The 12,500-nt window shown below is 35.1% G+C and overlaps 1 protein-coding gene and 2 long non-coding RNA genes across 8 annotated transcripts in view; 1 reads left to right on the plus strand and 2 right to left on the minus strand.

The window, feature by feature from the left end:
• Positions 1-2,817, plus strand: part of LOC144966238 (uncharacterized) — a 4,384-nt gene extending 1,567 nt beyond the window's left edge. Inside the window, exon 3 of the long non-coding RNA XR_013644182.1 lies at positions 1,975-2,817. This is a non-coding gene — a long non-coding RNA (uncharacterized LOC144966238). The remainder of the gene's footprint in view (positions 1-1,974) is intronic.
• Positions 1,637-6,951, minus strand: LOC144966237 (uncharacterized). Of its 6 annotated transcripts, none has more exons than XR_013644176.1 (3): positions 6,488-6,951; positions 4,151-4,346; positions 1,637-2,076 (listed from the first exon to the last, which is right to left on the minus strand). It is a non-coding gene; the product is annotated as an uncharacterized LOC144966237 (long non-coding RNA). The 6 variants fall into 6 exon arrangements; XR_013644180.1 differs by lacking the exon at positions 6,488-6,951 and adding an exon at positions 6,292-6,461; XR_013644179.1 differs by lacking the exon at positions 6,488-6,951 and adding an exon at positions 6,079-6,271.
• Positions 6,952-8,649: 1,698 nt separating this feature from the next.
• The window catches only part of LOC144966247 (uncharacterized), a 21,314-nt gene continuing 17,463 nt past the window's right edge, over positions 8,650-12,500 (minus strand). Inside the window, exons 3-4 of the mRNA XM_078902433.1 lie at positions 11,744-12,341; positions 8,650-10,038 (exon numbers count right to left, since the gene is read on the minus strand). Coding sequence (XP_078758559.1) covers positions 9,359-10,038; positions 11,744-12,341 — 1,278 coding nt within the window. The 3' untranslated portion in view covers positions 8,650-9,358. The remainder of the gene's footprint in view (positions 10,039-11,743; positions 12,342-12,500) is intronic.

Consider the following 12,500-nt stretch of genomic DNA (forward strand, 5'->3'; position numbering starts at 1 on the left):
CTTGAACTAGAATATGAATAACTTAAAAAAAAAAAGAAATAAGAAACTTCTTTAATAGGTTCAAGTTCTACTATGGGAGACTCAGTCGAGTCCTTGGAAAAGCCTCTTTACTCACATTTGCTCAGTCAGTGTGTTCGGACATAAACGTTTAAATGGTTATGCGACTCATGGCAGTCCCGTTAACTCAGTTGGTAGCGCACCCATTTCACAATCATAGAGACCGAGATATATCCTAGATGAAGTTAAGACCCCACCCCCTCCCCTTTCTTTTTTTTTGTACACCCAGCAGTAATTTGGCAATAGAAAAGAGCCCTATTCGAAGGGTAACAAGTTATTATTTTCACACTATAGAAACTGGGATGAAATCTGGCTCTATAGACCTAATGGTTCTGATGGACTACTTTCGGTGCTTGCGACACTATTAGGTCATTTTCAGCACAATTAAAAGCTGTTGCGAAATACGTAGTAAGAAAAATGGGCTTGGATCAAATACGGAGCAGAAGTAGATCAAAATTATTAATGTGCTTAGTTTTGAGATCGCCTAACAGTTCAATCCAGAGACGGAATACACTCAAATGTTTATGTTTGATTTAAGGGTTTTACTGCACTTGCGACGCATTTCAGCACCAGTAAAAAGGAATAAAATGGGATTGTAAAAATTTCCAGATTTACAATTAAAAGCACACAAGAAAAGTAAGACAAAGAGGAACAAATGTAGATTCCAAGAGAATGCTATCAGTGTACTAAGTCTGATAACACCCAAAAGTCTCATCCTGACACAAGCACAGGTCCCCCCTAAGAGGAATACACTCAAACGTTCGCGTATTATTTTTTTATTATATTATATTAAGTTACGTTATGCCTTTTGCGCCGCGATATCATAAGATATCGTCGCCTAGGCATTCCACGAAGGAATATAGATAACTCATCAAACAAGATGTCTGATGTCAACGGGAATCACCCATGTTGTCCAAGTGAGCAAATTGGGGGTTAATAATCTTGCTCAAGGAAAAAAAAAACGAAAGTGCCTGAAGCGGGGCTCGAACCTGGGTCATCCGGATCACAGTGCAATGCCTTAACCACCCGGCCACTTCGCCCCCCATATTATATATACACACATATATATAATATAATAAAAAAATTTACGCGAACTGATTTACAAGACAAAATAATTTTTTTTCCCAAAACCAACAATATTCATTTGACTGTTTCCCTCTCAGCCAATGACTCCGGCAGTCGAAAGGACAAAACCAAGTCATCTCATTCCAAGACAAGGACATAAAGAGACTTGGAAAACAATATAAGGGATAGAGGACATAGCATGACCTCTTGCCACCATGGGAAGTCAAAGACCCCACCCAGTCTATTGTTTATAAAATGTTAATTATAAATTTACAAAATAAATTTACATCCATTTGTCACCCTCTCATCTAAGGACAGGGGAAAAAAGCATGTAATCTTATTCCAAAACAAAGATAGAAAGCTACCTGAAAAAGGAATACAGACATAGGGGGGTGAAGAAAGCAATAATGACCTTGCCCACAATGGAAGGTCAATGACCCCACACCCAGGGTAGAAAAATGAGAACTCAGTCAAGCATTCACCATCAAATTGCAAAAGCAACGGATAAAACAAATTTTTAAAAAAGTCATTACAGTACTTTATTTTCTTTATTGTGCTCCAACTTCATAAATATACAATGGATTTCTATTTATTTGCCAATTCAAAAATATTATTAGGTTTTGAATATTATTGCAGAACATATAATAATGGTAACAGAAGTAATACTACTACTACTAGTAGTTATACTCCAACTAGTACAATTTTTTCACAAACATTTCGGGCAAAAGTAAAAATTTAACAGATGTATTAGTCTAATAATGAAAAGAATGAAAAGGATTACAAAGGTATATAAAATCAAGCATTATTGGAAAAGAATGAATAAAAAGTCTGACTGCTTTCTTTTCGTTTCAGGTTCGCCATTCCCAAAAATTGGGTTATAGTGGACTCTGTGTGTCGACAAGTGCTTTCTGCTCAGCATCAAGATGGGAGCCTGAAATGTCTGTCTTCACAATCCTGTAAAAGAAATACCAAGATTAAGTTAATATATAGAGCAAATAGTACATTATTGAACTACCGCCTCTGGCGTCTATCGTGTCACTGGGAATTTTAATTTTAATATGTTTGAAAACAAAGAAAACTTAAGCCCCATTTCCTCAAATACGCAAGTCATTCATTTTACAGGTCAAAATAATTTTTTTTAAAGTTTTTCTTTGACTTCAATTTCAAATGCCAATAGTGCCTGAACCTTATGATGAATTCCAAAATGGTTTGGCATATTTATGTGGAAATCTATTCTTTTAAAAAATAGAGTTGTGGATCACCATTGCTCCGTACAGCAAATGTTAAATATTTATCATCGAGCACAAAATTACTGGCAAACCTAAAAATTCTAAAACTATTTATTTACAAACTCTACAAGTAACACGCAAATATTTTAAAAACTAAATGTAATTCTATCACCTGTGGAATCAAACTGTATGCTCAGAAAATCTGCTGTATGTAATGTTCGGGCAATTATTGGCCTTCGCCAAAAAAAGAAACAAAAATAAGAACTGTATTTCCTACACCAGTATACAAAAAACACACATATGTTTTCTCTACACGGGAAATTCCATTGAGTGTTACAAGCGCTGCACCTAACCATCAACTTCTTGTAGATACTGCTAGCTATAACCAATAAAAATGGACAAACTTAGCCCATAATATTTTACATTTCTGGGAATGTTTGTTTTTTCTTTTATGCCATATAATTTATTATTTTTTAAATTTAATTTGTTGCCAGCGTGTGTATTTTGTACATACATAGGGAATACATGCTTCTGTAAAAAAACGTTTGATTGGTCATTCTGCTGATTTGTGCAGATTGCCTTTTACCACAATGAAATGACAATTGGCTTGTAAAAATAACATGTAGACTATAATATTAATATATTCGTTTAGCTTAAGCGGCATAATTTAAATTTAAGGTTAATAAAACATTTCCTCCCAGATCTTAATAATTGAGGAATAAATCAATATGGGTGAACTCATTTAATTCTATCTATCTCATCATAAGAACACTTTGTCACTACGTTGTGTGGCCTTGAGCAAGTCACCTCAGCCCTAGCTCAGTTTTGGCGCTGTGTTGCGGCAATGCCTGGGTTATTTCAGTCTCCCTTTAGAATAGACTCCAAAGACAAATTTTCCCTAGAGGTGAATAAAGAGAATCTATATTTTTAAAATTTGTTACGCTATAGTCAAAGACAAAAAACCTTCAGAATTTTCTAATTGTGTATGAACTATCCTAAAAGGCAACCTATCCATAGCATAGAAGGACATGCTCACAATAGTATTAATTTCATTGTCCTCAAATTTAATGGATCTTCCTCTTTTATTAATTGTCATTGTCCATTCATTAAATAAAACAAAATTAATCAACATAATAAAGACAAAGCTTTTGATTCACATGAAGTGATGTTTTTTGTTCAGTTATTTATTATCTCTGAAGTTAAAAGTCTTAAAACTCAACCATGTAAGCTTTTGTACAGTCTGGTTATTTGAAAAAAAACTTCTCTTGATGTCAGTTCTTGCACCAACAATTTGGACAAACTTTTGACTTCATTACTGGCTCACCGGACAGGCATTCCTTACATACCTTATGAGCAAATGAAGTCACTTTATATGTGCTCTATTCCCCTTTGTCTTATTACTTTCCTCATAGTCATAGATTTGTGTCTTAACTTTGCAATATGAAATATGATTTTGTGTCCTTTGTCTATTGTTATGTGCATAGATCTACAATCTTTTCACTCTCTATTCAACTTTCTTTCAACTGGCAATGCAATGACCTTAAAGTGTAATGAACGGCAAAAACGTTGCTAACCTCACTTTTTACCCCCCCCCCCCCCCCCCAAAAAAAAAAAATTGCTTGATTTGGACCTATTAAATTTTCTGAGAGCGAGATCTGCTTTTATATAGCGCATGCAATATCCACCCAAAGCACTCTACAAGATATCCCAAGCCAACAGAAACATTAACATTAACATGTAGGAAGAGATATCATGCCTACATAAATATTGTTTTAAACAGATACAATCAATACACTTACATTTACATGGTCAATGATTGAGCTATTTTCTCCAATTGTTGATTGTTCAACTAGAGCCGTTGCTGCCTGCAGTCATTGCGTTTGTTCCTATCTTTAAGACATGAGTAATGGTCTGTTTTTTTCTCTGCCCCATGTCCAAGCTTTAACGTTGGAACCCAATCAGGATCAGTTTCATCCAGCAGTGATGCTGGCCTTCCTGTAAAGGCAAAAAATTGATTGTTGAAATATATTACGTCATTTCTTGCCTATTACAATCTGGTCCTGGTCCTTGTGTGGCTATGTGGTCTAGTGGTATGACACTCGATTTTGGATCGGAAGGTCAAGGGTTCGAGCCTCGCGCTCGGCGCATAGTTGAGTCTTTGGAAAAGGCTCTTTATTCACATGCTCTCACCGTACTCAGGTGTAAAATGAATACCTGGTCGTTTACAGCGTTTTCTTTGTCCGAAAAATTGTAGCGTCCCCTAAAAGGCGTCATGTCCCGTTCTACATGTTAAATGTTGCTGTTGACCAGGGACCCCTTGTAAAGCACTTTGAGCACATTTAGTGGATATTGCGCTATAATATAAAGCTCAATTTTTTAATTATTTTTTTTTACAATCCTTAAGCTTTCCGTTAAATTTACATCAAGCTTTGTCAAATTAGAACAAGGGTAGAACAATTATATAGTGCAATTTCCATTAAATGAAAATTTGTTCAAAGCGCTTTGCAATGGGTTTATAGCCAACAGCAAGACTTTACATGCAGGTCGAGACATGACGCTTGTTAGGCGATATTACATTTTTTCCGGAAAGAGACAATGCTGTTTAACAGGCCTGCATCTGCCCCCTGAAAAACTTGCCTGAAAATCCTCGAGCCGAAGCTTTTTCAATAACATGAGCAAAAATCCCCATTTCCCAGAATATTTTCTTAGAATTTTACCAATTCAATAGGCTGTTAAACAAAATGAAAAAGTATTTTAATTAATTTTTTGTTCCGGCAGAGCGAAATTGCCAGAAATGCCGGCAAATTTACAGGCCTATGTTAAAAGCCAGTTACCCAATTTATGCCTGAGTATGGTGAGATAATGTGAATAAAGTTCCTTTCCCAATGACTCAACTGCTCAGAACGGGTCTGGAACCCTAATCCTTCCAAAATGACGGTGATAACTATACCACATAGCTGCAATGAAAGTATCGGGATCCCAAAGGACAATTTTTTTTAAATTGAAATTATTTTATTATTATTATTGTCATATTTGGGGAAAATTCCATATGAAGGCCCTAATTCAATGACTATACGAAACATTATAACTAATAATCCTCACCTTGAGTTAAAATTAATTTCTAACTATGAAAATTATGAAAAGTTATTTTAGTGGATTGATAGAGGTCAATTGTTTCTTTCTTTGGATTAAAATTTAAAATAATAATAATAATAATATTTATTTTTGTCAGTAAAAAAATAACCATTACTATCATTATAAACTGACACTGGCAATCACTAAGCAGCGTGTTAAACTTCTGTCAAAAACTAGCATTTACATGTCCAACAGCGGTGTAGAAAAGCAGTTTGTTTGTGTTACTTTACAATACACCACCGACGGAGGAACGGAAAAAAAAAAAACTTAAGAAAAACGCAACCTTACTTTTAATATTTCTTCAAATGGAGAACATGTTTTAAAAATGCACAATAAAATAATCTTGACAAAGCATAAGTTTATAAACTGGAACATTATAATTCTAAAATGAATGACCAGAACAACAGTGAAAGACTTCCTCATCTCATAAAAGCCAAAGCTTGAAAACGAAAGTAGCCCTATCGGTAATGAGGCATTTGGTTTTGATTTTGATTCAGAGTAAGTTGCACGAGAAATGCATGAAATATTCATGGTCCTATCTGATAACTAAACACAACAAATAAAAGATCATCCATCCGGACCGTGTATGGACCAAAAAAATTAAAATGATTCCTTCTAGACCGCCTACAGACTACAGATTACATCTGAGTCTGAGATGAGTCAGATGATTTCTCCAACTTCGGAGTTTCGCATAGAAAAGTCACATCGGTGAAAAATCTCTCCGTAGATTTTGTTAGACCACCGAGTTTGAAATTTTTGATTTGATTTCTCTTCCATGAAAAAGAAAAAAAAACCACATATTTACTAAATCATAAACTTGCAACGTCAGAAATTAAGGCAAGGACCTTGGTCGGTTGCCGCCAACTCCGTGACATGCTATGGCCCACAATGGCTACATGATGATGTTGGAGCGAAGTAAACTTGCTTTGTTCACAATAATTAAAATTAATTCATATCGTATATATAATATTTAAGATTTTAATTTATCCATCAATTCTTACCTTTAACAAAATGATCATTGCAAACTCGGTGGCTGCAAGTTAGATTTGAGTTTGATCCATCGCCAAATCCCTTTCTTCTGATCGCTGCCATAACCGCTGTACTGTCTCCGCTGGGTTAAATTTATTATTTTTGGGTCCTTCGTCTTCCTAATGGATGGGAACCTGAACATTTTGACTCCATCTCGACCCTGTCTTCTAGTGCATCCGATGATTATGCAGTTATTTGGCATTTTTTCACGTTTAAAAAATTGGACAAGAGCTTGTTTCACATCAATGTTTACAAGCCAGCCAAGTTCTTTTGCCATCCGGAACTAAAGTAGGTCATTGCGTGACGTCATCAGCATTCTATCTATATAAAAATTGAAGTATTTTATTTAGCAATGACTATCCCGCACAAATCTTTGGGCCTCTTTTTCGCTCACGAAGTGCCCAAATTCGCGACAAAATATGGGACGAAGCCGTTCCGTACATGCTATTTAAAAAAATTAATAACTAAGCTGTTTATCGATGAATAAGACTGAAAGTTGGCACACAGTTAGAAAGAGGTCATATTAGTTTATGTCAAGCGACAAAACTTGTACAATTACCAGAAGACCGTTAAAAATATATTTTTACTCTTTGGAGTTCAATATTTCTAAAATTACAATGAGGAGAGATTTTGTCGATCATAGGGTTATATATGCACATTTCTTCTATTTATATTTCAAATTTCATTGGATTATGATAAGTACTTTTCCCGTATTCTCACAAAACATCAACCCAATTTGCATTTCAATGAATGAAAATATCCACCATCGCGCGACGCAAAAATGACGTGAGCGAGGCAAGGCTGCCAGGTGGCAAGACTTTAACCTGACCAAATTCGACTTCAAAAGTTGCTAAATAGAAAATCATATGGCTTTCACTATTAAGACTGACCCACTTAAAATGAACTAAATCTTAACAAACAGAAAATTGAATAGACTAGGATAAATGTCAATGAGACAAGAATAGACGAATAAAATGTAATAAAAGAAGCAAAATTATATATTTGGCCACACACGTGGCCATCTGGCAACTTGTTCGCGGTGACTGACGACACAAATCCTCGCGCGCTTTTTAAAAAATTAAGGCATTGTTTCATTGTTATGTCATAGGGATAGTAGATTAACTCTCTCTCCTCTCTCTCTCTCTCTCTCTCTCTCTCTCTCTCTCTCTCTCTCTCTCTCTCTCTCTCTCTCTCTCTCTCTCTCTCTCTCTCAAATAAATACTAGAAAAAACATAGCCTAAGCCATGGTCTCACGGGACTGATTGATTTAGCAGGCATTTTTCGTTTGATTTGTATGTGTTGTAGACAAAATTACACTTCGGAAAAGTTCCAAATGATCAATATTATGTATATTTTAAAACAAAAATATAGTTGACCCTAGCCATACAGCTCTAAAACTATACAAGTTAGAACTTTTCTAATGTCTTCATCATATTTTCTGATAATTTTGCCATAAAATTGCCAAGTTTTAATATCTTATTCCACGTATTAAGCGAGATACAGTCACAAACCAGAATAAAACGCAGAAAAAGCGTCCCATATTTTCCGAATTTTTTTCTCTTTGTGAGTCATCCAAATAAATGACATCTTTGAAGCTGCATAACTTTGTTATATATTAATGGATTTCCAAAATTCAAAAAGATTTTTACTCAGTGGAGATAGGGCTTTGATTTAAGAGTAGTATTTCCTACAAAAATAGAAAACAAAAATTTTCATAGTCATTGCTATTTTATTACATGATTAAATTAATTTATCACAGTAATACTAGTAATCTTAATATATTTAAGAGATACATGTGTTCGTATTATATATAACTTGAAGTATTATTACATAATCATTGTCATTATATTAAAAGTATAATTAACCAGAGTTAGCACCTTTGTTTATTCAAGTGATATATATGAGTGCATTTTATATAAAAATGGAAGTATTTATTACAATTAAAACCTAATTGATCACATCATAGTACAACAGGTTCAAATACATTCATTCTTAGACTTTCACAAAAACAAAACAAAAAAAAAAAAAAAACAACAAAAAACGAGAAAAAAACAAAACAAGAAAAAAACAACCCACCCCCCCCCCCAAAAAAAAAACAAACAAAAAAAAAAAAAACAACAACAAAATTTGGTAGAACATAAATGAAATAAAATAATAATAATAATAATAATAATAATAATAATAATAATAATAATAATAATAATAATAATAATAATAATAATAATCTAGCACTTGTATATAGCATAACCATGACTAGATCATGCTATATGCGCTTCACAGAATAAAAATCTATAATATCACTAACATGCACACACACACACACACACACACACACACACACACACAACACACATTTGCCCATCCAAGTCCATCCATCCACCCGCACACACACACACACACATACAAACAAACAGAAACACTGTCAGTTATTATTCGAAAGAAGAAAAAAATATTTTTTAAAAACACCTATATCAAATAAATGTGAAACATTGACAGAGACTTAAAAATAGAGCCTAAAGACAAATTTACCCTATGGGATGAATAAAGGGAATTTCTTTTTTAATAGGTCAAAAGTGTTCCTTCTGTTCCTACTATTTTTACTGCGGCTTTGCGGGCCAGAAGGGCCTGGTTGTGGGTTAGACATTGTATTCCAGTTGATAAAAATGTCCAATGGTGAGAGAAAAAAGACACAGAAATCATTTGGATTCAATATGGCTACCAATCTGAAATTGGTCTTGTTTCACTTTGAAAAAGGAAGTAAACACTGGTGAAAATACTTGACTTTACTTCCGGATTAATGATTCCAAACATATGGTCATTAAATATTGTTTCGCTATGTATACCTACTCGTGGAGTAAAGTATAAAAACTTGCATACATTGACTCTTCATCATCAAAATATGGTACCTCTTGTTTTGGTCTTTCCTGGTATTTCCCTTTCTTCTTCTTCTGCTTTCCTTCCTGTTGCCTCTTCTCACCACCAACTGCACCCTTTCCTTCCTGTTGCCTCTTCTCACCACCAACTGCAACCTTTCCTTCCTGTTGCCTCTTCTCACCACCAACTGCACCCTTTCCTTCCTGTTGCCTCTTCTCACCACCACCGGCACCCTTTCCTTCCTGTTGCCTCTTCTCACCACCACCTGCACCCTTTCCTTCCTGTTGCCTCTTCTCACCAACTCCTGCACTGACTATTTCCTGTAGCACCTCTGGATCTGCGTTATATTCATCCTCAGCCAACCATTCTAAAACATTCTTCGCCCACTTTTCCTTCATTTTATAATGAACCTTCTTATTTTCCATTTCTTTGATGATGTCATCAATGTACATATTGACGACCAGTTTCGTGTCATTTCGTTCATGAATGTCCAGTTTGCTGATGACGCTGTGATAACGTTGTTTGGTGCAGTACTGGACTGTCTTGGTCTTGCCGAAATTTTCATCTTTTACGTCAAGAAAAGCTTCAGCAAGAAATTTGACGGCGTGTAGTTTGTAATCTGGTCTTTTCAAGGGAGTCATCACCACTCCTGTGATAAAAGAAAGGAACAAAGTTAGAAAATATTATAGCATAACCTCGATACCCACTCGTCCTGCTCACACATACACTGATAAGCCGTCAACCCTACTCAAAGCTTGTGAAGAGTATTTTAAAATGAAAATATGTTCCCTTTATTTATCGTGTTGAGATAATATAGTAACATTAATGTAAATTTTACTAATGTTAGTGAGTAATATTGGTGTAAGTATAGTATGTGTGTGTGTTCGTGTATAAATGTAAATGTATCTGTGATTGAGTTTGTGCGCATTTGTAGGGTGTTTGTTTCATCATAATATGTATTCTCAAAATTGTCAAAAAATTAATGTTTGAATGACAATTATTATCTTTGCAAATATTTAGTATGAGTAGAGCTAGAGAAATTCTCAACTTTGATCATTTTAGTTCTAGCACTTAAAAAGACCACAATAGAAGGTCAACACTCCTATAATCAATTTCTGCTTAAAGTCAACACCTCTTGTTGGTTCCAAATTTTATTGGTCTTTCTTTTTTTTAATATAAGGGTTTATCGTTGATAATGCATAAAGTCAAACAATCTTTCTGGTCCGGAGGTGTTGGCGTTATCAAAATTAAACTGTAATACATTCATAGTCTCCAACCAAACACATGTGCTTAACACGTGTCATATATATTTTAACATAAATTAAATTTTCACCATCTAAACCACTCGGGCATAATACCATTTCTACACTAGATTGAGAGGGGGAAACATCGCACATTTAAAATCTAGGCTTGAAAGCCCATCCTTCAAATATCGATCGATTAATATGTATCGTCATCTTGTCATAAACTCTGAAACCTTGGACTTTCCGAAGTCCCAAGATTGAGAGTTTGTGACAAGATCAGGGTCATTTTAATCGATCGAGATTTGAAGGACGAGTCCTTGGGCCGATATTTTAAAGTATTTTGTTTTATTATAAGTTGTTTTTTTTTTTTTATGAGCATGGCAGATTTGACGCAATGGGCGATTAAATGTGTTCAAATTCACAATCATTTAAAATTGAAAGAAAGTATGTGTTTTTTTTTTTGTTTTTTTTTTTTGTTTTGTTTTTAAGGGTTTTACGGCGCTTGAAACACATCAAGGTCATATAAGCGCCAGTAAAAAGGAAGAAAATGGGATAGTAAAAAGTTCTAGAATTACAATTAACGTACCCAAGAAAAGGTACGACAAAGGGGAAGTGGTTCAAATAGGAAACAGATGTAGATTCCAAGAGAACACTATCAAAGTACTTAGTTTGAGATCACCTAAAAGTCTCATCTAGACACAAACACACGTCCCCAAAAGAAGAATACACTCAAATGTTCACAGATCATATAATATGTAAACAAAACATAATACAATGCATAACAGAGAGATGATTTACAAGGAAAAATATATCATCTCCTAAAACTATACATTTGACTGTTTCCCTCCCAGCCAGGCTACCCGGCCAGTGCCAGGACAAAACCAAGTAATCTCATTCCAAGACAAAGATAGAAAGCTGGTTGGAAAACAGATATAAGGAGATAGAAGACACAGTAAGTACCTCCCTGCCCACTATGGGAGGTCAGGAACCCCACCCAGGAAGGAAAGTATCTCATTTCATTTGTCATTGATAGATATATCCGATGCGGGTGTGAAGAAACGGATGGTGGATGGAAGATGGGAAAACTGATCTAAACGTTTCATAACTAACCTTCTATGTTACACTTCAAATCATCATTCTTTTCAGTCAGGGCAGACCTCGATTTCATGAACCCACTATCCTGGAGGTGCGTCTTCAGGTCTTCCATGGTTGCCATCGGTTCACACACTGGCTTGGCGTAGTAAGGAAAACCAGCCTCTTTGCACAGATCATTCAATTCCTGAATATTCACCCATTTCTTATTGATAGTCAGTCCGAAAACGTAAAACCGAAATTCATCACAGTAGATGATCTCTTTCTGAGCCGCTGATTTTTCTGACAAGTTTATTCCTCCCCCTCCGTACAGCTCTCCATAAATTCTCACTCGGCATATTTCACCCAAGTCACTATAATTTTCCGAGCTCTGATCATCATCGCCGTCATCATCTGTATCGCCTTTAAATTCTGTAGAAGTTTCTCTATATTGCTCCCACTTTTCCCCACTGTGAATAATGTCCCATGTTTTGAGAGCAGCTGCTTCGTATTTCTTCAAAAGTTTCTTGATATCGCACCTAATGAAAGAGACCTCTCCGTCTAGATTCCTGTTCCGAGATCCAGCTCTGATGTTCACTCCATCTTCTGAGTAGATTTGAAAACTAGATCCATGAACCTGAAATCAAGAAATAATAAATATATATAAATAGATAAATAATTAAAAATAACTCACACAAACTGTCGTAATCCTTTTAAAGAAACGTACTTAAAACTGGCTAGAAATGACCCTCATCTTGGCAAAAACTCTCAAACCTGGGACTTCTCAAAGTATATT

The sequence above is a fragment of the Berghia stephanieae genome, chromosome 2 (genome assembly GCF_034508935.2).
Source record: "Berghia stephanieae isolate SIO BIC M18660-M18661 chromosome 2, UCSD_Bste_1.3, whole genome shotgun sequence".
Taxonomy (NCBI): Eukaryota; Metazoa; Mollusca; class Gastropoda; order Nudibranchia; family Aeolidiidae; genus Berghia; species Berghia stephanieae.